Genomic DNA, 26,764 nt, shown 5'->3' with positions numbered 1-26,764 from the left:
TCGGTCCTAAATCTCATGCTACGAACGGACACACGGACACACGGACACACACGTTACGTATAGAAGCGGATGCACTGCTTAAAGCAATACATAGCGTTTTCTCTGAACTGCGCCCCCACAGGCTCTGCGAGTAAGTGCACTGTCGTACTGTCGTAACGTTATCAGATTGTCTTTTTCTTTTTCTGGCTTCCTTCGTGATGTTTCGCTTCGGTTTTCTCACCTCCGCCATGATATCATTTAGCTAAAAAACACATGATATCCATAGACGCTGGAATAGTTAGCTACTACTGTGTTGTTTAAGCACAACGTTACGCATGCGCACTTCGACTGAATGCTGCGTCCCGGGAGCGTGAGTTTTAAAAGGTAATAAATGTCAATGTATTATCTTTCTGAGTAGACTGTTTGGACGATTCAGCTTACTTTTAGTAACTCTAATTGGATAATTAGCTCCAGACATGTTTGTAAAGGTCCAAATATTGCAATGTATTGCTTTAAAAGCCCACAAACAGGAAATCTCCATGAGATCTCCATGAATCCTCACCTGGCTGAGCCTGGTCTCTCAGGACTCTGATCTTCACCTTGCCTGCTGACAGCTGTTTAGGATGACAAGAGAGGGGACAGAAGAACACAGACCGTTACAGAACAGATAGAGCCAACATCCCTATCCCTGGGGTAAGGTGTTGATGTTGGGCTAGAGCTTGGCGCTTGCTTAGGCTTACTTTGTGGAAGTCATTCTCTTTGTTCCTCTTGACGCTGAGGTTGGTTAGAGTGCCAGCCTGGCCCGACTTCCACTTAAACCCACCTGACCTCCTGGTGGACACAAAGACATGATAGACAGACAGGCAGGGGGGTTAGACAGGCAGGTAGGTAGACAGACAGACAGACAGATATGTAGATAGGACAGGCAGGGAGGCAGGTTAGATAGGTAGGTAGATGAACAGGCAGACAGACAGACTGGTAAGTAGACATGCAGACAGACAGGTAGATAGACATGTAGACAGACAGGTAGATAGATAAACAGACAGACAGGCAGGTAGGTAAACAGAGACAGACAGGTAGATATATAAACAGACAGACAGGCAGATCGACATGCAGACAGACAGGTAGATAGATAAGCAGAGACAGACAGGTAGATAGACATGCAGACAGACAGGTAGATAGATAAGCAGAGACAGACAGGTAGATAGACATGCAGACACACATGTAGGTAGGTAAACAGTGTGGCCTGTGGACCCGACCCGTGACTCGGATTTGCTCAAAAATGTAAGGGGTTGTAAGTTGGCCCACACCCTTCCACCAAGTTTCGTGAAAATCAGTCGAGCAGTTTTTGCGTAATCCTGCTAACATACACACACAGGGCTCTAAGGTGCGACCATTTTACTCGCATTTGCGACTAAAAATAGTTTTGTGCGATCAGAAAAAATCATTCAGGAGCACACTGTGCGAGTACTGTTTTCAACTATTTCAGTTGAAATAAATCCATGCAAATTGGATCAAACTAGTCAAAGTTCCGCGCACCCAAATACAAAACTACAAGTCCCACAACTTTTTTTATTTTTTATTTTTTATGACAAGTCCCACGACTGCAACCCGCAACACGCAGAACTCTCGTGATGACGCGCGATGACAGCTCAGCTGCCCTCACTCAAAAACGACTGTTCAGGCGCCGAATGCCCCTGCCAGTAACGTTAAAGTCCCAGTTAACCAAAATCAGAGATTTGCTTGAAAACACATTCTATGTGTTAGTGATGCATTGCTGATAACATGTAAAAATGGGATAAACCATGTGTAGTACTGAATTGTGAAGTTAGACCAGTTTTGTGTTTTTTACCAGTTTTGATTTCTGGATTTTCTGGGCGGGCTTAAAACGGTACTTGTTGACGTAGAGCGGTGTTCTTAGCATATCCCCGCCCTAACACTATATAAAGCTAGAACGGATTTGAATCTTCGGTTCTCCTGCTCAATCTTGAGTTTAGAATTAGCTAGTTTTAACCAGCAGTCTAGAATTAGCTAGTTTTTCTTAGTTAGCAATGCCTATGCATAAAACTAAACGAAAATGCATCCTTCCTGGATGCCAGCAGGAAATGGGACTCCTTCTTTCAACTCCTGAGTAAAGCTGAAATGAGAAGCAAATGGTTAGCATTTTTGAAGAGCCATGGTGTTACAGAGGAGTCTGTCACCGCTAGCGCCCGCCTCTGCAGCAAACATTTCACTCCCGAAAGCTTCTGCAATTATAATATGAGGCTTTTGGGTTTCACGGACTCACGACTGGTCCTGGTGAAATCGGCGGAGCAAACCATCTCCCTCCCCGGCCTCCATTCTCCTCCTGTTGCATCAACCTTTGGTGCCGACACCGCTGCCTTGTGTGCTTATAGCTAAATAACGTTATAACGTTAGCTAGGTAACGTAAGCAATAGGAAAATACACTGCTACGTTAATCTACAAAATATGTGTCTTGACATTTATGTGGTAATGTCAGCTATGATGAATTAATCTTAGGAGGAATTATAGCTAACATTAGCTATGTAGTTTGTTGCAGATGGGAGTGTGTATATAACCTTAGTCTAGCTAACATAGCTAGCAGCACCGACCAGGCGACCACCCACCAAATAACGTTACGGATGATATATTATGACTATAAGCGTTAACTATACAGAAACTGCCTGCCATATTTGTGGCACCTGATGTGCGTATGGGTTCCCTACTAACACAGTACGTAAAACCGACGGGACACATTGGTGGTATTGTGGTAACTTTGCGACGGTACCAGCAGCGGACCTAGCTGACACCTAGCTGACACTTGCCTTTTCAGTCGCAAAATAACCAAAATAGCCGTCCTCAAGGACACTGTAAGGGAACGTAGCCGCCACTGCTGCTTAAATCCGTAACTACGATGTAATTAAATAACGTGACAATGTGGTTACATCACAGTCCCAATCTGACTTTATTGGAAATGTGTCACAGTGGGTCAGAACATTTGTAAATTACTTAGGTTTTAAAATACATTTTGAAGTCATAGTTACAGAATTGTAATAATGAGGAGAAATCCTGCATGTCTGTTTTGTGTGTAATTTCTCATTTACAGTTAATATAAACACTAAAGATTTGCAGTCTAGGCCTAATAAAAATAATGATAAAAAATATGCCTATGAATAAAGTCCTAATTTTGCAACCTAAATGTGAGCAATGAACGCTGAGCAGTGAACGTAAAACAAAGAATGCAAGGCATTGGGCTACTTTCTTAGGTGACACAATTGAAGAACTAGACAAACAAGTAACACACTCTGGTACAGTAGGTGGCTGTATGCCCATTAAAGTTGTCTGCGATCCGCCACTAAACCCAGCGAAGAAGAAGAAAACGACGACGGGTTATACTTCCGTTCGAAGCAGAAATGATTGAGAAAGACCAACACGCTGTCTTTGTCCCCGCAACAACACAGATCCTGTAAGTATCTCAATTTCAATGTATACATAGCTAGCTATGTATTTTGGTATCGTCCCAGATAAAACACCAACGTTATGTGCAAGCTACCCTTTTGTAATGATTATCTATATGGAGATGCTCTCTTTCCAATGTTAGCTAACTAGCTAGCCAGCTAACGTGATTAGCCTTTTTCTGTACATCATGGCTAGCTAAGTAGCCTACACAAAATTACTCTGTCGCAATTATTGTTATAGCTTTCGCTTTTGTGTAATTGTAGCTTAAATTATAATGTTGGCTTGGCAACGTGAGAATATTTCAGTTGTGTACACTATAACTTTTATGAAGTGTTGTCGTGGGCCATTGTTTCCTAATTACGGGCAATGGTGGAGTCTTCTCAAGTCTAGCAGGCTCGCGCGAGCTCCTGCACGTTCGTACTGTTTCATCGCTTGGAATAAAATGCGATAATTAGCTTACTCATTGATTTCGCATTAACCCACGACACCGTTAGTATGTGTTTGTTTTTAGGCATTCATTTTTCCGAAGTTAACGTTAACAGAATACTAGAAGCCCCAACAACGGAGCTAGGCTAGCTAGCAGGATTTGTTATAGCAGCCATCTTGGCTTTTTTGGTTACAGCAGCCATCTTGGTGGTTTTGGGATGTGATTTCATGTTACTCTTAACTGTTGAAATGGTTGCTCATGCTGTCAAACGGGTAAAGAATTGTGTACTACGTTTTCACTCACATACAAATCCAAATTTTGCATAATAGGTACTCATGATGTGGACTACTAATATAGTGTCTTGCAAAATCTATTTAATTACTGAGTGTGAAAGGTGGTAGACATGTTGCCCTGTTCCTCTAAACGTGTCAGAAATCACGTGGTCCTGTGGAGTGTGCATGTCAGCCAACGAGCGGGTCACCCACCCACTCTCTCCCTCTCTCCCCTCCCATGCTCTCAGTTGCCAACCTCCCAGTTATTGTTTGAACTGAGCAAGAAGCAGGTGAGCGGTACAGGAAGAGGCGCTAAGACGGGGACAGGCGTGGCCAGGGGCAGTCCTGGGACAGCACCACAGGCTCTGTGAGTCTTGTTCAGTTGAATGCCCTCATGAGTATTAACAGAAGAGCACCATATACATATGCACACATACACTCTAACATGTCGCTCTCTCCTCAGCTCAGCCCAATGGTCTCTGATGGTTCTGTCTGGCCAGCCCTTAGGTGGAGAAACACCTGATCATCATTATAGGCAGGCACACGTAAGTACAAATGCACATACGTTTCCATAGACGGGATAAACAAATGGGAATATTGATATTGAGTTAATGTTAGCGGTAGACATGTGAGATTCATAAGACGCATCACTGACGCCAGTGACGCCACAATATCAGGGAAATTGAGCAATTGCTTCCCTGTAGTGCAAACTTGCAAGATTCGCTCAGTTATTAACCCTTCTTGCCTTTTTTGTTGTTGGTTTTCTCTCTCCTCCTTCCTCTCTGTGCAGTTCTCCTGTGTGCTGAGCCGCTATCCCATGTATTGCCACTGCTGACATGGTAGAGCTCAGCCCCATGCAGAAGTGAGTGATGAGGAGAGGGAAGATCATTTTCCCGTTTTTTTTCCCTCCAGTTTTAGGAACCGTCTCAAGAATGTGTTCCCCACTTTTATGCCTTTAAATCAGGGTTGGAGTATTCCAGGTGTGTGGCCATGGCCATGAACACCAGTAGAGGAGGGAACCAAGTGTCTCATTCTCTCTCCACAGTTGTGCGGTTGTAACCCCCCACTAGCTACATATTCATTCAGTCTTTATTTAACCTCGTGAATCAATTGAGAGTAAGCTCTCATTTACAATGACGTATAATCACTCTATATTTGAACTTGTACTACAGGTGAGATAATCCTTTTTAATGGTCTCTCTCATTCGCTCTCCTAGCTGTGATGTTAGAGTTGTGCAAGACTTGGGTGTTCTCCTGCTCTGAGTGCCCATTCTCCTATACCTCCCAGATCTACCTCCACAAGCACATCAAGAGGAGCCATGACAACCTCTGTCTCTGCTGAGGAACACACAGAGCATTATGAAGTAGCCAGTGCCTTGGCGAAGGTGTTTGAGCAGCAGTCATCAATGGATTAACTCCCAAGACACAAGGAAGAGACAGCGCAACACGCGCTATGACTCCAGTGACGAAGGTAATATAATAAAGTGCATTCAACAGTCCCAAAAGAGTACTACTTGAGTTGACTAATCTGAGCTAATTTACCTCTACTATATGTTCCAGTGGTTTTCAGGTAGTTCTCTGATGCCATCGCCTGTGAGACCAACAGCTCCAGCAGTGTTGCCCTCCAGTTCTGTGATGTCAATGCCTGTGAGACCAACAGCTCCATCAGTGTTGCCATCAAGCTCTGCAGATGATGGTATGCTGAATTTTGTGAACTACTTCATGCTGCATGTAGGGATATACTTTGAGTTGAATATCCATTATGGGACCGTACAATTACTTATAGCCACATCTGTGTTTAATATCCAGACTTCCAGAGGATGATGTGTCAGCAGTTCTCCAGCGTCATGCAGTGTCTGAGGGAGATGGCACAGACAATGATGAGGCTGGAGCAGATGCTGGAGCAGAGACTGTCCGGCGAGTCTGCAGACAGCTATCGGGGAGCAGTACTGGATGACCTGCACCCTGCTAAAACGGAGGAGGAGCTGCTGGTCTTGGAGGAGCAGCTGAAGGACAAGGATCATCAAAGGAAGATGGTGAGTAACTTCAGGGCAGAACTTTGTTCCTTATTTTTGCAAGGAAGTGTTAAGGAAATGTAAAAGTAAATGATTGTCTTTATGTTTTGCAGACACGATATCTGAGTTCCATTGGCGGCAAAGATCTGCCAGATGTGGTCCGGCGGGTGCTGTCAGCCATTGCCATACACAGAGTGTGGTGTGTCTACAGCGTCCATGGGAAGAGGGGGAAGAAGCCTCTGAAGAATATGACCCTCTACAATGTCATATTACGTAAGGGATTGTTCATATTTTCGCAAAATAATACATTGTCTTTGCTTCATGCCATGTGCATTGAAACCATTCCCTTTTTGGTTAAAAGGTGCAGTTATGGCCTGTAAGCCAAGCACCACTGTGACGGAGGTGTCTGCCCAGCTGCAGGAGATGCTGAAACATGCCCCTGCTCGATGCAAAAAGGTATGTGATGTCAGGCAGTTAATTGTCTCGTATCCAGTGACATGGCACGCTTCCAATGAACGTATGCGACTTGCTTTTACAGCCATTTCATTATGTCCTTAGGCATCTGCTCCAGCCCAGCTGACCTCCCCAGCCCAGCCCCTGACCGCAGCTCCAGCCCTGACCACAGTGGAGTATTCAGATGAGGATGACCTCTTCTGCCCAGACCCTCGATTCAGATGTGGGTGACCCCCAGCCCGTCTCCCTAAACCTGCCTTTCCAGCCTGCCAGGATGGATGCCTTTTTTGTAAATAGTTTTTGTAAATTTTAACCTTTTTTTTGTGGGATACAACGGTCTGTTCCCGGTCTGCCTGCCACAGAATGTGCACTTTGTTTCATTTTTGTTTTTAGAACTTTTGCAATTGTCAGATAATGGGTTGCTAGCCAGAGCTTGTACATACTTTTTTTTGCTTTTCTGGCTATGCGTAATGTGACAGACCGTAAACCTCATCCTTGTAAATATGTATACTTTTAATTTGTAATGTACTTTGTGTAATAAAATGTTCTAAACTGTTAATGGTGTTCAGTCTTATATTGGTTTGTATCATAATGCTTGCTGCTATATCCCCATATAGCATTAATTCGTTTTTGTACTGGTAAATGCTAAATATAGCCAGTGGTACTGCAAATGCTAAATATAGCCAGTGGTACTGCAAATGCTAAATATAGCCAGTGGTCAGGGTTTAGTAAGTAAGTGACCATATTTGCACCGTGCGAAAAAGACGTGCAGACCAAGTCATATAAATACCTGTAAATCTAGTGTCAGCCAAGTGAGTTTATTACGGAAGTTCCTGCCCACGTTTTTTGCACGCGGCCGCAACCATATTTGCACCGTGCGAAAAAGACGTGCAGACCAAGTCATATAAATACCTGTAAATCTAGTGTCAGCCAAGTCAGTTTATAACAGAAGTTCCTGCCCACGTGATCACGTGCGTTCTTTGCACGCGGCCGCAACTTCTGAATGACGTGTCATTCTAACGTAGCGGCTACTAATCGGCAGATCTCGCGTTTCCGTAAATGGCCGCGTAATTTCCGCACGTGGCGCAGATGAATCGTCACCTATAGCGGCCGTATGTAGAACGTTTGCGCAACCTGCGTGTGTTAGTAGGGTTCACCGGTAATGGTTACAGTATATTTCTCCAGCGGGAGACCGGGAGGCGGGAGCGAGGGGGATGGTTAGGTAGACCAGCTGCAGCTGGAGAAGACGCACCCTCTCCCAGTGAAGCGGTGCTCGGCGGCTACTGGCTGAACATTCCAGTTCTGTTGGATATGTTGCGGGAAAGTTGAAGCCGAGTGCTCGTTATTCTCACACATAACATTGCCAACGAGAGTGGATGAGTCCGTCCCGATTATCAACTCCGGTAGTGTACGCTTCTTCGCGCTATCAGCGCTGTTCAAGCTAGTGACTAAAAGGTACATTTTAAACAACTTTTTCCATTGATCCCAAGGGACGACAGGATCGCCTGGGAGGGATAGGAATGGGTCTGGAGGGGGCAGGGAGAAAATAGGGACAGACTCATACATTCCTCGTTGCCTGTTTTTGTATTTTGCATCTAAGGGCAGTAACACTGGCGCGTTGGTATAGAGTAGCTACAGTTTTACCTGTGTTGTTTGTCAGGAGGTAGGTTAGGAGGAAGCATCTGTGCGTTTGACTCATTAGACAAGTGTAATTTCAACTCCTCTCTGTTTTCACAAAGCTGTGCCTTCCTACCACAAAAGAGACGGCGTGCCAGTGTGACAATATGCAGACCAGAGAACTGTACTATTTGACAGGTTCTTCCCTCCACACCCCCCCCCCCCCACGCAATTGGGTGTGGCTTCGGTGCCTTCAGCAGACACGCCCCCACAGTCTCAGACCAGAGAATGCTGCTGATTTTTAACCGATTTTGAAGCCTTATTTTATATACTTAGCGACATTTTTAATCACTCAGATTTGGCTGGGTGGTTAATGACATGTTTTCCTGTGGTGTGTGAAGCTCATAACAAAAATTTGAACTGGGTTAACCTGGACTTTAACAAAATAAAGCCCATTCAATTGTATTTTGCCAGGCAAAGTGGAACCAAGGAGAGAGAGGAATTCGGTGAGGCCCGGAGGAGTCGAATCAAATGTCACTCAAAAATCTCTTGATTCGATTAGATTCAACATTGCACCGTAGCCTACCAGTAACTTACTGGATCCACATCAAAACGCAATGAAATGCCGAAATCGTAAAAAGCGTTTTCCTGAAATGCGTGTCATAACGATCCAATGACATGTTCCTTTGCATCTACATTAAACTAAGCTTTTCCACGGATTTTAAAATTTTTGAATGATTATTTGCGAAGATATTGGGCTTTCTTCCCACGTTTTTTCACGGCACCAGCAGCTATTTCATATCCCTGCCTAAGTTCGCAAAGCATTGTGTGAATTTTCATATACCCTCAATTTCAAGTCAGCATCTGAAAACCCTCGTTTTGGAGGACTGTTTGAACGTCCACTAGCCCTCGATATGCTCCCTAGAAGCTAAAAGGAATGGGACACACTACCCTACGCGTGAACGCGCAAAATGTAGGGGTAAGGCCAAGGGTTAGGGCTAAGGGGGGGTATTGGGATTGGGCCATAGTCTTCATTAGAACCAATGAATATGATGCAGTGTGTGGGAATAGTATGGTCTTCATTAGGACCAATGCACATGATGAAGTGTGGGAATAGTATAGTCTTCATTAGGACCAATGCACTTGATGAAGTGTGTGGGAATAGTAGGCTATAGTCTTCATTAGGACCAATGCATATGATGAAGTGTGTGGGAATAGTAGGCTATAGTCTTCAATAGGACCAATGCACATGATGAAGTGTGTGGGAATAGTAGGCTATAGTCTTCATTAGGACCGATGCATACTGTATGATGAAGTGTGTGGGAATAGTAAAGTAGGAGAGGATGAGAGCTCCTATGGTGAGCAGGTTATTATTGTTTATTGTTGTTAGCAGTAGGCCTAATGTGTGTGCTAATAAAAATCTGTTATTTAAAATTTTCCGTTGCACTCCTAAATTTCTTGCGTACTACAGTACAGTACGTGAACTGAACAAACAAACAAATCCAGGCAAAAGAAAAACAAAAAAAGAAAACCAACACGTCACATTAATTAAATGTGAAACATTGTGTGTTTGTGTTTGTGTGTGTGTGTGTGTGTGTGTGTATGTGTGTGTGTGTGTGTGTGCTTTAGTAAATTTGTGTGTTTGTGTGTGTGTGTGTGTGTGTGTGTGTGCGTGTGTGAGTCTGTCACTGTCACACCTCCCTTACCTACATCTCAGTCTGGCAGTGACTGGAGCTGACAGAGCTGAGACAGAGTGACAGAGAGACTGGCTGGCGGGTCGCCTGTCGTAGTGAAGTGCACCAAGTTTGGCCAGCACAGCCACATCTGCTGACAGGCAAGGACAGGCCTAGGCTATATGCAGAACAGTGATGGTGGGAGATAGAGAGAGAGAGAGAGAGAGAGAGAGAGACAGAGACAGAGAGAGCATGTTGAAACGACGCAGAGTTTCAGGTAAGCCCAGACTTAAGCAAGCCAAAGAGAGAGAGAGTAATGTGTCTGGCTGTGCCTCTGCGAGCCTGTTAGGGCGTCTCGGCGTCTACACATGGACTGGTGTTGTATTCAGCCGACGCTCGGGCAAAGCCCGTTGGAACAACGTGGTGAGAAAAGGAACAACAGCGTTCCCGCCAGCGGCGAGGGGGGGGGCCACCGCCCCCGCTCCCTGTCACGCCGCTCTATCGAGGCGGCGGGGAAATGCGCTCGGCCAAGCGAGGGACTCTCAGTCACTCCGGGATTAAAACACGATCTGTAGGCCGGGCGGTTTTACGGAACGCACGCCTGCCAAAACAATCTGACGCGTTCCCGCTCTCTGCTTCCTCTCCGTTCCCTCTTCCCTCGCTCTTTCTCTCTCCCTCTCCCTGCTCTCTCTCTCTGGGTGAGAGGTGCAGTATTGAGGAGATGAGACTGTGGAGCAGTGTGGTCTCTCAGCTGTTGATGAATGGGTCTAAGACAGAAAGACTATGAACCAAGTAGTTCTCAACAGCTTGATAGGTGACCGGGTACGCCCCTACACTTTCAATATCTCCCTTCCTTTAGGAAAACACACACGCGCAGTGACGTCCCCAGACCAGCGGACGCTGTATTTCACCGTGACAGCGTTGCTTTTATGGTGCCCGGCAGCCAGCCTTCTCTCCGCATTGATATATGAGTCCTTAATTAGACTGTACCTCCTCCCTCTGAAACAAACTAGTCCACACTCTCTCTCTCTCTCTCCCTTTCTCTCTCTCATGCACTCTCCAAACTATTCCTCAATACATCTTCATCCCATTATCCGCTGTAAGCTTCTGTCTGTGATGATGTATGGATTCGTCCCCAGATAAACCTACTGTACGTGGAAGCACTAAAGACATAAACAAACACACACCACCCTCTCTCTGTGGCCCTAGGATACCTCTACAGTCATTTATTAGGGGCAGCCTCAGCTGACGGTCCCCCCTCCTCCTCCTCCTCCTCCTCCCCTTCTTCTTCTTCTTCTTCTTCTTCTTCCTCTTCTTCTTCTTCTTCTCCTTCTTCCTAGGAAGTCTGACTTCTCATGCATGAAAAATCACCAAACGTCCAGTTCTATGCCAGAAGTCCTCAACTGGCAGAGGGGGCCAATAGTCCTGATGGTGGCCCAGGTGAGCAGAAACCTCCATATGCGTTGAGCTTATGAAGTCCATCACTCTGTTTTTCTCAAAAACTGTAAAACCTATCAAACCCTACTCCTACATTTTTGGCCAATTGACACCTCAATTGCTACGCTACATCTTCAGACTGTCCTCCACAAACGATCTTCATAGATTTTTGAAATATAAAAAATTTAGCCCAACATCAAAATGTTTTACTGTAAACAGTACTGTATGCAGTTACTGTAAATACTCACTCAATAAATCTCCAAAGTTCATGAAAAGAAATGACAAACACGTGTGAAAATATTCAGAATTTTATCTCAAAAACTGAATTTTTGATTCGCGATTTATTGGTGGGGGGGTGCTGCGCGATTTGTTGACGGAGTGGGGGCAGGCCATTCACCGTGGGCCAGGCCAGTTGGCGCGCCAGGCCACCGGGAAAATTCCACCCGTCTTGTTAGTCTGTATAGCCTACATGTACACTAGCTCTCCTATTGTTCTTTGCCTGTTCATTATTTGCTGTAGCTGTGCATTGTCCCTGGTGTTTCCTGTGCCATCTTGTACATTTGTAAGCTTTGTCTTTTGTTCTCCACTTGAGTGTGTACAGGTATCTTAGTTTAATTGTTTAGTCTTTGGTTTAGTTTTTTACCCCTTGTGGCGCCTTTAACAAACGAGCCCCATAGTCCTAGGGACCCCGGGAGATCCTTATTTTTTTGCATTCTCGGTTTTGTTAGAATGAATGCGCCAAGGCGCTTAAGAACTACACAAGTTCTCTGCTTTAGTGTGCTCCACCTCAACTTCCCCTCTCGGGTTATTACACAGAATAAAAATGTTAATGCATACTCAGGCATTGTGCTATGACACCCTCATGCATTTGTCATTGTCTCCTCGTCTTCCTCCTCATGCACACTTCCCCATAGTTTTTCTATTGTGGCAACCAAAGGGACATACCAAAATGGCAGTGGCACACAGACAAGGGAAGCAAGTTTCAGAAAATAGCCAGATGTCTCTTTAGTAAACTTAACTTAGGGCTACAAATGAAAGATCTCAAACCAAATCCACACGTGAGCAGCATGCCTTCTGCCTCACCCCTCTTCTCCCAGGCTTCTTACATCACTCATTTAGCTGACAGTTTTATCCAAAGTGACACTAATTACATTTAACATAGGAAGTTTGTGTACTACTATTCACCAGAACTCACACGTGCATCTCCTGTCTAAACAAGTGACTAAGAGTATATCTAGTGCTTAAGGTAAAGTGCAAAAAAAAAAGAAAAAAAGAAGGTGCTTAAGAGGGACAATCCTGGTAGTACCTCTTGAAGAGGTGAGTTTTGAGCCTATGGCAAAATATGAGCAGTCCTGTCAGTGGACAGTTCATTGTGCGGCCAGGACAGAAAAGCTGTGACCATGTCACAACCTCAAACCTTGTTCCATCTACCTGTAGCAGTTAACAGGAAAACATATGCCTGCACCAGTTAGTGTATATATGTGTACTCCTAGACCCTCGTATATTAGTCTCCTTCCTCTTACTCCGCCCGGCCCAGTGTGCGCAGCAGCTATAATTATGATTGAATGTGTGTGCGAACGTGCGTGCATGCCAGTGTGTCTGATATACGCACTGGACCTCCCTGAGCCCACAGCCCTGTGAGTTATGTGCTCGTATCTCGTGATATACTCCCCGAAAACGCCCCCCCCCCCCCCCCTTGCTCTGCACGGGTCACGCGTCTTTATGGCTATTAATGAAATGAAGTCATTGAGGACAGAGGAAGGGACAGGACCAAGGCTAAAACAATCAGACTAACAACTAGATGATATGTTTGGTGTTCGGCAAATTAATTTTTCCCGCCCGCTGGCCGAGATTCAGCTTACTTTAAGCGGGGCGGGCTGATTTACAAGAGGCCTGCTGGGTAACGGCGGGGGGCAAAGACGGGGGGGGGGGGGGGGGGGGGGTGACAGGCAGCCACCCACCTCATTTCCCCAGAGTCAGCGTGCACAGTGATGCGATCATCCCACACACACATTCACACACACACAAACACACACACAAACGCACACACTCTGTAGTTATTAAGTGATCCCGCTCTACTGTATATCAAAGTCCAGGACATGGCCATATACTGCAGCCTTTCCCCTGGGGCAGAAACACTGTACTAGAGGCCTAAGAGCACTCTGGATGTACATCCACTTGTTTTGTCCCAAACACACAGCGCGACTGTGCGAGTGTTGGAATGGAGCGCTTCCGAGGTGCACGGACAAACACGAGGCTATTCTATTACCATGAGAGAACCAAACTGTATATGGGCCTTGTAGCATACTGCGTATCTTAGTCTGTGAGGCCTCCTGCCGTTCCCTCTCTCTCCTTTCCCCTCTCCTCTCACGCGTTCCCTCTCCTCCTACTGTACACTCGTGCCACTTCATGGCATATCACCCGTCCATCAACGCTGCTGAAGGAGAGATGAACAGTCACTCGTCCTCCTCTCCTGTCCCCTCATCCTCATTCCCTCTCCACCTACACTCACTTAACTACTCCTCTCTTACACACAGCTGATGTCATTTGCTATCCATCTACACTCACTCTATTTATATAACCCTCCCTCAGGTCGCCCTTCTCTCTCTCTCTCTCTCTCTCTCTCTCTCTCTCTCCATTTGCAGTTTTCCTCTAAACTGCCTCTCTCTCCCTCCATGCCTCCTTCCCTAGCTCCCTGTGGTACTCGCTCTCAAGTTCTCTCCGAGACGCTGTCTGTCATCTGTCTCTCTCCCTCCCTCCATCCCTCCCTCGCCCATTCTATCCGTCCTCTGCTCACTTTTCCTCTCACGCCTCTTTCCGTTCTCTCCTTCCCTCCATCCGCCTTTCTCTTCTCGCCTCTGTTGACGCTGTCATAGCTTGCCCTCTGTGTCCTTCTCCCTCCCTCCCTCCATCCCTGTCTAACCTCTGCTCACTCTCTCTGCCGGAGCCTGTCTTCCACGTCTCCCTCCCTCCCTCCCTTTCTCCCACCCTCCTCTCCGCTCGCTCTCCTCCTTTCCTCGCTCTCTCCTCGCTGCAGCAGCCTGTCCATCCCTCCCTCCCTCCCTCCCGTACTCACTCTCTCTCTTCCTTCTCTCTGCTCAGGCTCTCCCGTAGCTGCTCCAGCCTCTCCTCCATGTCTCTGCTCTCTTGGGCCAGAGTCACCGTCTCCATGCGCAGCTCACGCAGGTTCCTAAGGGGGGAAGCGCACAGTCAGTCAGGGGGGGGGGAGGACCCTCCCTCGGTCACATCCGTGACCCGCCGTCACCCCGGATCACGGTGAGCAGCACATGGCGTCCATCCGCCTATCCCACGATTCCTTCTGCGGCGTTTCGCTGATGAGCAAAATCTATTACGGATTGGTTCAGAGCACAGCCTAGCAGAGTCCTCAATTCAATCAATTACCTGTTAGTTGATGAGAAACTGCAGCAGGCGCGCGGAATCTAATCGGCTATATTTGACTATCAGCGGAATACAGTTGTAGTGAAGGGCTGAATATGCCTTTCAATCTTCCCAGAAAATCCATTGGATCACCTTTTGTTTCATAAAGTAGCAGCAGGCAGTGTGAAAGTGTCAAGGGAAAGACAGAAACGCACACAGAGCAAAACAGAAACTTCAGTCCAATCTCCCGGCATTAACGCACCTGGCACTGAGCTTCACCGACTTGGGTTTGTTGCTGGGAATCACCACAAAGTCATTTAAATTCATGGCTCCTCTTGATGGGGATTCAAGTATTCTCCTCTCCTGTCACAGACTTCTGGCGCAGGTGCTTCTGTAATAAAACCACAGTTATACATAACACACAAGCCTACTATTTCACTGCCCAGCCCAGTCTACACCACAGTGATAGTAAATGTCATTGATGAGCAAATGCTGCTACAATAAACTAGCTAAATAGGAGAGGCAGTTACGACCCCACTAAAAAGTTTAGTGAGTAAAAATGACAAACTGTGTTTGAGGTTGACTGGCTTCACTGCACAAGTTAGAACAAGACCATTTAGCCCAATTAATATCAAAATATTTGACTTCCACAACTTCCAACATCAAACTCTAAAAAATAAGCCAACAGTCTAAATAATTAGACAGCACATTCCACCAAAAAGGATGGAAAGCTCAGTTTGCTTCCTAGACACTAGAATAGCGTTAGCTTCCCTAGCTAGCGTACAGTAGCTATGCTATCAACGTTATTGCATCCCAGTGTCAGAATAGCTGGTTTGGCTTTCATGAAAATACAACGCCCGGAACTGTCAACAGATAGTAGTTTCGCTAATTACTAATTCATGATTAATAATTACCTCTTAGTTACTCGCCTAGATTAGCTAAAGTTAGCAAGAACTGACAGCTTTCTTCCGTGTCTCAAACCGTTTGTATATGGTTTCCATGGAGACGACAGCCCCGCGACAGGCTGCAGACCAGAATTCTCTAAAAATACAATGTTTCAAATCTTTACTAAGTTTCTAAGTTTCTACGATTAAGAAACCCATATTAAATTCACGTATAAAGTATATTAGGCATCAGATTATGCTATTGTGGTGCAGTTATAAATGTATATATACATTCACCTACCGGCCCTCCTTGTGTGTGTGTGTGTGTGTGTGTGTGTGTGTGTGTGTGTGTGTGTGTGTGTGCGTGCGTGCGTGCGTGCGTGCGTGTGTGTGTGTGTGTCTCCTCCAGCTGAATAGAGCTGGGTCTGTGCCTCCCATAACAACACAGCCAGACCTCATTTGTATTCTGCAAAAAAGAAGCGTTCAGATCTGCAACTGTAAAGACACTCTTCCAGATCAGACCACAGCCCATCCCTCCCTCTACCCCTCCCTCTCCCTCCCTTAAGTGACTGGGGGGACAATTACCTCAGCAGACGTTCCAACGCCCTCATCCATCTCTCTCTCCTCCATGTTGGCTGCGTGCTCCTGTCGTGAGGGGCAAGTAGGCGTGTGCCTGAGTTTGTGTCCTGCGGGGGGGTGGGGGGCAGTGTGTGCGTGAGGGTGGTGTGGATAGTAGCCCCTCTGTGAGAGGTCATTGAGGGTCATTCGAGGCCATGGCCCCCCAGCTGGTTCCTGTCTGTGCTGACTGCTGCTAAATCTGCCTCTGCCAGGGCCTTACAAAACATTACCTTCCCTTTCCTCTTCTTCCTCTTCCTCTCTCTCTCTCTCTCTCTCTCTCTCCCTCTCTCTCTCCCTCCCTCTCTCTCTCTCTTAATGTCCCAGCCTGCACAGACAGGCAGGCATGCCCCAGCATGCTGATGAAGAGAGGGGGGACAGAGAAGAGAGAGAGAGGTGGGGAACTAAGAGAGAAGGAGGAAGGTGTTAAAGAGGAATAAGGGAAAAGGCCTCTCGAGAACGTAAGAGGAAAGAAGCCATGTGAATGAGAAGAGGTAGAGAGAAATATGGAGTGTGAAAGAATCAGAGAGAGGGACAGGGAGAGAAAAAGTGAGTGAGTGTGTGTGTGTGTGTGGGTGTGTGTGTGTGTGTGTGTGTGTGTGTGTGTGTGTGTGTGCGTGCGTGCGTGCGTGCGTGCGTGCGTGCGTGCGTGTGTGTGCGTGTGAAGCGTCTAGTGCAGCAGCATAGTTGCATAGAGATGTTTGTAGTTAGTGCCTGCTGCATGCCGCTTTGTGCTTGCTACTCTCTGCTTACAGCTACCGCCACCAGCTAGCCCCCCTCGGTGGGTGAGAAGAGGAGCCAGCTAGCCCCCCTCGGGGGGAGAGAAGAGGAGCCAGCCAGCCCCCTCGGGGGGAGAGAAGAGGAGCCAGCTAGCCCCCCTCAGGGGGAGAGAAGAGGAGCCAGCTAGCACCCCTCGGGGGGAGAGAAGAGGAGCCAAGTGCGTAAGTCTCCTCCTGCTGGTACACAGCCTCTCCACCACCAAGACTCCTGCAGTGCCTCCGCGTGGCCACACATGGTAACTGGGTACCTGCGGACCCAGGCTAAACTGGAGCGGATTTCGGAGCAGCAGTGGGCCCCAGAGACGCGGCGTACAGGCCCACCATTGTGTGGACACAAGATATTCTTGCTTGGGGATGTTAACGCCCGAGTGGGACAAAACAGCAGGATATGGAGTGGAGTGCTTGGCAGACATGGAATTGGCCAGGTTAATGCAAATGGGATGGGATTACTCACTCTCTGCGCTGAGCATAACCTGACCATAACCAACACCATCTTCCAGCAGAAGGCTAAAAACATCATGGATGCATCCTCGTTCCAAACTCTGGCACCTGATATATTATATCATAGTGAGGCGTAGTGACATCAGAGACGTTCACATCACACCTGCTATGAGAGGTGCAGAATGTTGGACAGACCACCGTTTGATCATGGCCAAGGTCAACATGCAAGTGTGCCCCCCCTTGCGGCTGCGAGGGCCCAAAAGGAGGCGACTAGATTGCACCCATCTGGAAAACCCTGATGCAATAAATGATTTTCCTCGCTCCCTGGCTGAGAAACTAGAGGGAATGGAGTTTTCCTTGAGTTCATCTGAGAACACCATGGAGCAGAAGTGGAACTCTATTAGCTCGGCTCTCTGTGAGGCAGCAGCCCGAACAATCAGCTGTAAGAGCAAGAACCACCAAGACTGGTTTGATGACAACTCAGACACCATCCATGACTTGCTGAAGGACATGCACACAGCACATTTGGGCAACCTTAAAGTGCCCCTCTTCCAGTAGCACTAGGCAGCAATGGCAGAGAGCTCAGCAGGAAGTACAAAGGGCTACACGGTTCATGCAGAATGAGTGGTGGACAAAAAAGGTACACGAAATCCAGTCTTTTGCCGATAAAAATGACATGCATAACTTTTATAATGCTGTCAAGAAGATCTATGGCCAAATAAACCGCTGCATCACCTCCCCGAAAACGGCAGATGGTCTGACAGTCCTGAAGGACCAGCATAGCATCCTGCTGAGATGGGCTGAACATTTTGGCACCCTACTTAATCAGGACTCTGATGCAGACCCCACAGTTCTCGGCGACCTGCCCACAGTTCCTCCTATACACAATCTAGACCAGCCCCCAACCTTCCTGGAGGTCCAATCAGCTATCAGTTCCCTCAAAAACAACAAGTCTCCCAGTAATGACAACATCCCTGCTGAGCTGCTGAAACAAGGAGGCTACCTCTGTACAAGATCATTGCATAAGTGCATCACCAAGGTCTGGGCCGATGACAATGTCCCACAACAATGGAGAGACGTCAATATTGTCACCATTTATAAAAACAAGGGTGACAAGGCTGTCTGTGGCAACAGTAGGGGCATTTCACTCCTTGCTGTCGCTGGTAAGGTCCTGGCAAAGGTGATGCTTCCGAGGCTGATTAACAACATCACTGCCTGAATCGCAATACGGGTTTAGGAAGAGCAGGAGCCCGGTGGACATGATTTTCAGCTGCTTTTGGGAGACACCGGCGTCGGGTCTTTGGAAACATGAACCTTCATCTCTGCACAAAGGTCTGTGTCTACCAAGCCAGCTGCATCACTACCCACCTCTACAGCTGCGAAGCCTGGGTAACCTACAGCCACCACATCAGGGCTCTAGAGCAGTTCTACATACGCTGCCTTCAGCGTATCCTGGGAATTACCTGGCGTGATCGTGTGCCTCATTTTCAAATACTCTCAATGACCAACTGCAGGAGTATTGAGGCTACGGTCACCCAGAACCAGCTACGATGGCTGCGCCATGTAAGGATGCCCTCAAACTGACTGCCTCGCAGAGTGCTATATGGCCATTTACACCATGGTCGACTCTGCTGGGGGGCAGAAGAAGCGTTAAAAAGTCCAGCTGAAGACTGTGTTAAGAAAATGTAGAATCAGACCTGAAGCCCTGGAGGATGTTGCTGCTGACCGTAACCCCTGGCGTCAGCTGTGCCTAGATGGGACCCGTATGCTGGAGGAGGAAAGGACATCCAGGAGACAGGGGAGGAGACCCAGGAGGACATCCAGGAGACAGGGGAGGAGACCCAGGAGGACATCCAGGAGACAGGAGAGGAGACACAGGAGGACATCCGGGAGACAGGAGAGGAGACCCAGGAGGACATCCAGGAGACAGGAGAGGAGACTCAGGAGGACATCCAGGAGACAGGAGAGGAGACTCAGGAGGACATCCAGGAGACAGGAGAGGAGACTCAGGAGGACATCCAGGAGACAGGAGAGGAGACCCAGGAGAACATCCAGGAGACAGGGGAGGAGACCCAGGAGGACATCCAGGAGACAGGAGAGGAGACCCAGGAGGACATCCAGGAGACAGGAGAGGAGACTCAGGAGGACATCCAGGAGACAGGAGAGGAGACTCAGGAGGACATCCACGAGACAGGGGAGGAGACCCAGGAGGACATCCAGGAGACAGGAGAGGAGACCCAGGAGGACATCCAGGAGACAGGAGAGGTGACTCAGGAGGACATCCAGGAGACAGGAGAGGAGACACAGGAGGACATCCGGGAGACAGGGGAGGAGACTCAGGAGGACATCCAGGAGACAGGGGAGAAGACCCAGGAGGACATCCAGGAGACAGGAGAGGAGACTCAGGAGGACATCCGGGAGACAGGGGAGGAGACCCAGGAGGACATCCGGGAGACAGGAGAGGAGAGCCAGGAGGACATCCGGGAGACAGGAGAGGAGACCCAGGAGGACATCCGGGAGACAGGAGAGGAGACCCAGGAGGACATCCGGGAGACAGGAGAGGAGACCCAGGAGGACATCCGGGAGACAGGAGAGGAGACCCAGGAGGACATCCGGGAGACAGGAGAGGAGACTCAGGAGGACATCCAGGAGACAGGGGAGAAGACCCAGGAGGACAGGAGGAGACTCAGGAGGACATCCAGGAGACAGGGGAGAAGACCCAGGAGGACAGGAGGAGACCCAGGAGGACATCCAGGAGACAGGAGAGGAGACCCAGGAGGACATCCAGGAGACAGGGGAGGAGACCCAGGAGGACATCCAGGAGACAGGAGAGGAGACACAGGAGGACATCCGGGAGACAGGAGAGGAGACCCAGGAGGACATCCGGGAGACAGGAGAGGTGACTCAGGAGGACATCCAGGGGACAGGGGAGGAGACCCAGGAGGACATCCGGGAGACAGGGGAGGAGACTCAGGAGGACATCCAGGAGACAGGGGAGAAGACCCAGGAGGACATCCGGGAGACAGGGGAGGAGACCCAGGAGGACATCCAGGAGACAGGGGAGAAGACCCAGGAGGACATCCGGGAGACAGGGGAGGAGACTCAGGAGGACATCCAGGAGACAGGGGAGAAGACCCAGGAGGACATCCAGGAGACAGGAGAGGAGACCCAGGAGGACATCCAGGGGACAGGAGAGGAGACCCAGGAGGACATCCAGGAGACAGGAGAGGAGACCCAGGAGGACATCCGGGAGACAGGAGAGGAGACCCAGGAGGACATCCAGGAGACAGGGGAGGAGACTCAGGAGGACATCCAGGAGACAGGAGAGGAGACCCAGGAGGACATCCGGGAGACAGGGGAGGAGACCCAGGAGGACATCCGGGAGACAGGAGAGGAGACACAGGAGGACATCCGGGAGACAGGGGAGGAGACCCAGGAGGACATCCAGGAGACAGGGGAAAAGACCCAGGAGGACAGGAGGAGACCCAGGAGGACATCCAGGGGACAGGAGAGGAGACTCAGGAGGACATCCAGGAGACAGGGGAGAAGACCCAGGAGGACATCCAGGAGACAAGGGAGAAGACTCAGGAGGACATCCAGGAGACAGGGGAGGAGACCCAGGAGGACATCCAGGAGACAGGGGAAAAGACCCAGGAGGACAGGAGGAGACCCAGGAGGACATCCAGGGGACAGGAGAGGAGACTCAGGAGGACATCCAGGGGACAGGAGAGGAGACCCAGGAGGACATCCAGGAGACAAGGGAGAAGACTCAGGAGGACATCCAGGAGACAGGGGAGGAGACCCAGGAGGACATCCAGGAGACAGGGGAGGAGACCCAGGAGGACATCCAGGAGACAGGGGAGGAGACCCAGGAGGACATCCAGGAGACAGGGGAGGAGATCCAGGATGACATCCTACGGTTAACGCTGCCACTACCACCACATTTACATATCTTACCTACAATAGGATATCCTACCTGCAATAGGATATGTGGGTCCAGATAGGGCTATTCAGTCACCAAAGAACTCACCGATAGAAGTGGACGTCATCATCGGATTCGATGGACAACCATAAGCAAGTAAGTAAGCAAGTGTGTGCGTGTGTGTGTGTGTGTGTGTGTGTGTGTGTGTGTGTGTGTGTGTGTGTGTGTGTGTGTGTGTGTGCATGTGCGCATGTGTGTGTGCGCGTGTGCAGCACAGCCAGTAAGGGTTAACAGTGAACAGTAGTCATGAAAGGACAAGCGTTGAGCTCTGAAATGTCAGGGCTATTTAATTCATTAGGAGGTGATGATTGCAGCTGTACTGAATGTCATCTGTTGGGTTAAACTTCTTTTCAGTGATCTAATGCTAGGCATATATTGACTGTCTGGAATTAGTTAGAGACCTTTTAGTAACGGCAGGAGGAACAGAAAGGGGTACTAAGCAGGGATAGAAGGCAGCCAGAAAGAACTACAGAACCTCTCTCTCTCTCTCTCTCTCTCTCTCTCTCTCTCTCTCTCTCTCCTCCTCCTCCTCCTGTGGAAATGGATTGGCATGTGTAGGTGTTTGGGTGTGTGTGTGTGTGTGTGTGTGTGTGTGTGTGTGTGTGTGTGTGTGTGTGTGTGTGTGTGTGTGTGTTTATACCCGCACATGTGTGTGTGTGTGTACACATGCACGTGTGTGTGTATTTCATTAAGCATAAGGGCACAAGGCCTATCCTTCTAACTGAAGTGACTAGTGATCAGAACAGGTGGTCAGGGTGCATGCGTGTTGATAATTAGATGTTCCAACCACAGAACTGACATGTCAGAATCAGAAACCGTTTATTGCCCCTTGTTGATGACAAAATAAAACAGGTATAGTAATAGAATAATGGAAAGGCTTTAGAATACAAATAAAACACTGAAAATAAACACGCTATAACTAACCCCCTCCCCCCACACACACACACACACCCACACACACACCCACACACACACACCCACACACACACATACACACACACACACACACACACACACACACACACACACACACAGCAGTGGGAGGAGTGACCTTTTCACTGCCTCTGAGAAATGAGCAAATGTGTGAAAGAGAAGGACACACTGGACAGGGAGGTGAATGTTAGCAGAGGAGAGAGAGGGAGGGAGAGAAAGAGAAGGAGAGAGAGAGAGAGGGAGAGAGATAGAGAGAGAGAAGGAGAGAGGGAGAGAAGGAGAAGGAGAGACAATACAAAGATATGAGGCGGAGTGGACAGGGCCACAGTGGACCAATGAGGAACAATGTCAGCGTGGTGACACGGGGGGGACAGGAACATGAGCAGGCGCTCTTTTAATGAGCACTTCCTCCTCGCCACCATGACTCCCAGGGAAGGGACGAGAAAGAGAGAGAGAGAGGGGGAGAGAGAGAGAGGGGAGGAGGGGGGTCGGAGAGATTAGAGGAGGAGGGTAGAGAGAGATGAGGTTAGTGGATGAGAGGTTAGTGGATGAGATGACGAGACTGACAAAGTGAGTGAGTGAGTGAGTGAGTGAGTGAGTGAGTGAGTGAGTGAGTGAGTGAGTGAGTGAGTGAGTGAGTGAGTGAGTTACAGTCTGAATTGAAGTGTGAGAATGGAGAGAATGTCACAGTAAAGAAATGAGACGAAGTCACAGAAAGAAAGAAAGAAAGAAAGAAAGAAAGAAAGAAAGAAAGAAAGAAAGAAAGAAAGAAAGAAAGAAAGAAAGAAAGAAAGAAAGAAAGAAAGACAACGTATGGGATAGAGGGCAGAGAGGTGATAAATGGAGAGATAGAAAGATGAGTCCTTGGAGGTAGAGTAAAAGAATGGCGAGTCTAGACAGCAGAAGCTGCTCGACAGGCCCTGACGCTGCACGCCACATGCACACACACACTTCTCTCTTCTCCCACTCTTTAATGAATGAAGTATTTGACAGGGAGCAAGGGAGAGATAGATAGAGCGATAGATGGAGTGAAAGAGAGGGGAGAGTGAGTGAGAGAGAGAAGGAACAGTGAGTGGAGCTGAACTCCTGCTGACGTCTTGCTGTTAGTCAGCCGATGACCCCGAGCAATCTACCTGACAGCAGAGAGCGCGGGAGCGATGGACGGAGAGATGGAAGGACGGAAAGACCAGTCTGGTCAGTGGCCGGTCTGACCCTGTCCTCTCAGTGACAGAGAGAGAGAGAGAGAGAGAGAAAGAGAGAGAAAGAGAGAGAGAGAGAGAGAGAGAGAGAGAGAGAGAGAGAGAGAGAGATACTATGGCAGTTTTTTGATTTACCTGTCAGACTGTTGTGTTTCCACAGAGGAGAAGTAGGCATGCAGAGTGCAGATTACAGTGTAGCCTACCACGGATCATAACAGGCATGTTCAGTCGAGAGTTACGAAGACAGAGTGGCAGAGATGACAATAATACAGGGGTCTCTCTGCGCTTCAGCTGTAGCAGGCTGACCGGTGCTTCTCAGGAGCGGGACATCAGTGGTACCTAAGTAGGGAGAGGGGTTGCTGGAGCACTCGGCTATTAGAGCCTTTTATTAAGGTGCAGTATAAACGTGACAATGTTTCGATGTCAGTACATCTTCATCAGGTCATGTCCTGACCTTGACCTGATGAAGATGTACTGACATCGAAACGTTGTCAAGCCTATACTGCACCTTAATAAAAGGCTCTAATAGCCGAGTGCTCCAGCGACTCCTCTCCCTACTTGTTGACACAGATGACATTTAGACACAGCAATTTCCCTGTAAAACCATGTGGCAGCAGCTCAGGTAAAATAGTATAATAACTAAAATTATTTTCCCTATTCCCCATCCCTCTCACTCTTACAAGCACACACTCTTCAACAAATACAGACGTTATAGTATTCATTCAGACCGACTATCCAAAACTGGCTAGTGTATGTTGAGTGTATAGTGCCATCTAGAGGTCATGGGAGGAACAACCGCTATGCCAGTTCAACCGCTAGCTGCAGCATTCTAACGCAAATCCAGACTAAAGCCCTTTGAGCACCTGGGCAGTTATAGAGATCGAATCCATTACTATCATATAGTTCAAAGAGAGAAAATAAATAACCCTCTCTCTGTCTCTCTATCTTCCTCTCTCTTCCAAGCTAAACCCATCACTGTGTCCATGTTGATCCTGGTTCTGCCGTGACACCAGGCTCAAGTTTGGTGTGACTGATAGTGGGGATGCAGCCTCTATCTATCTCAATATAGCGTGAAGCCACCAGCCTGGACCGCTGTGTGTGGAGAACACAATAACACAGAGAGAGAGAGAGAGAGAGAGAGAGAGAGAGAGAGAGAGAGATCAAATGAGAGAAAGCCTGACATGTCATAAGATAGGACAAACACACGCACACACACACGTACACGCACAAACATTTCAAACCTTTTATTGTACATTGTACCCATATCTTGTGTAGCCTATATGACAAATAAATCACCTTGAATCTTGAACACTGAAGGACAGGCGATCTGAAACGTGCCAAGGGGGTATCTCCAACTACTTGTTTCCCTCCCTTCCTAGCGAGTCCTATTCACAGCTCTGAGCCAGACTATTCATTCTAAGGGCTGCAGAAGAAGACGCTTAGGCTCGAAACACTGATTTGTAACTGTTAGTGGATTTAATTAGATTTGTTTGCCAGACCTAATTTATCCAGCTCCCCTACAGTACACAATCAAGATTTGAGTTAATCAACCTAATATCTAACGACACCCCCCACTTTAACTGATTATTTATGACTAAATGACCTCCTGTACACTTCTCTCTCACACACACACGTACGTATCTCATGCATGCGCATGCACACATACACACACATACACATGCACACACACAAACATACAGATGCACGCACACACCCACAAACGCAGATGCACATGCACACACGGACACACATATATAGATGCACTTGCACACACGCACACACGCACGCACGCGCACACACACACACACACACACACACACTACTCACGGTGGACAGTTTCTGTCATCACAGCACTTTCCCAAACAGGGTCTGATTAAACAGCAGCTTAGAGCGCTTTAATTTCATGGAAGAACAGACAGGCAGGAGAAGAGAAAGAGAGAGAGAGAGAGAGAGAGAGAGAGACGAACAGGGGGATAGAGAGAAAGAAGGATGAGGGACCGACTGACAGACAGTGGCTGGTGTGGGTGGCAAATGAGGGCACACAGGAGAGATAGCGGGAGGGGATCGGGTAGAGGAGGTAGAGAAAGAGAAAGAGAGAGGGAGAGGAGCGTCGACGTGGGGGGAGGAAGAGGAGGAGGAGGAGAGATGGAGGCTGTGGGGAGGAATGGGAGAGATATGGCCCGGGGAAAGAGAGGGAGCGAGAAACGGAGAGATATCGCACGGTGGGAGTAGACGATGTGGGAGAAAGAGAATGTGAAGATGAGAGAGAGAGAGAGAGAACAAAATGGAGGGAATAGAGGGAGGGGTGGAGAAATGAAAGCACGTAACACCATGCCAGGTAAACACACCTAGACGACCCTCATCTTCTGTGCCACCGACGCACACACGCAAACACACACATACACAGAGTATACACAATATTAGTAGTGATATCATCCGTGTGGCTGTGGCCAAGGGCAAAACTGTCACACCACATTCCGAGCTGTTTCGCTCGAAGTGTGTGTGTGTACATGTGTGTGTGAGAGATCTCTCAGGAGCCAGTCCTTGAGGCTTTAGGCAAGGGACATAAGAGTATTGTCCTGCAAAATCCTGCTGCTCACCCACAAATGCATCAACGGACACGTACCTCCCCATCTACAAGAACTCATCACTCCACAATCCTCCACCCTCACCCTCAGACAGTCTGCTGCTCCACCCGTACCCTCAGACCCTCAGACAGCCTGCTCCTCCACCCGTACCCTCAGACCCTCAGAAGGTCTGCTCCTCCACCCGTACCCTCAGACCCTCAGACAGTCTGCTCCTCCACCCGTACCCTCAGACCCTCAGACAGTCTGCTCCTCCACCCGTACCCTCAGACCCTCAGACAGTCTGCTCCTCCACCCGTACCCTCAGACCCTCAGAAGGTCTGCTCCTCCACCCGTACCCTCAGACAGTCTGCTCCTCCACCCGTACCCTCAGACCCTCAGACAGTCTGCTCCTCCACCCGTACCCTCAGACCCTCAGACAGTCTGCTCCTCCACCCGTACCCTCAGACCCTGAGACAGTCTGCTCCTCCACCCGTACCCTCAGACCCTGAGATAGTCTGCTCCTCCACCCGTACCCTCAGACCCTCAGACAGTCTGCTCCTCCGGGCCCCCAGCGCCAGGCTGGGCATCATGGGGGACTGAGCCTTTTGCTCTGTGGAACAGCCTCCCCACCCAGCTGAGGGCAGCACAGAGCCTG

At 48.5% G+C, this 26,764-nt stretch overlaps 1 protein-coding gene across 1 annotated transcript in view; it reads right to left on the bottom strand.

Annotated features, from left to right (window-relative positions):
• Window positions 1–13: 13 nt before the first annotated feature.
• Window positions 14–26,764, bottom strand: part of LOC311307054 (cilia- and flagella-associated protein 337-like) — a gene marked incomplete at both ends in the record, with an annotated part of 76,475 nt that continues 49,724 nt past the window's right edge. Inside the window, 3 exons of the mRNA XM_084435800.1 lie at window positions 14–18; window positions 542–593; window positions 720–810. Coding sequence (XP_084291926.1) covers window positions 14–18; window positions 542–593; window positions 720–810 — 148 coding nt within the window. The remainder of the gene's footprint in view (window positions 19–541; window positions 594–719; window positions 811–26,764) is intronic.

Source organism: Borostomias antarcticus, assembly GCF_949987555.1.
Source record: "Borostomias antarcticus genome assembly, chromosome: 1".
NCBI lineage: Eukaryota > Metazoa > Chordata > Actinopteri > Stomiiformes > Stomiidae > Borostomias > Borostomias antarcticus.
The sequence above is the reverse complement of the archived record's forward strand: the minus strand, read 5'-3'. Positions and strand labels throughout refer to the sequence as shown.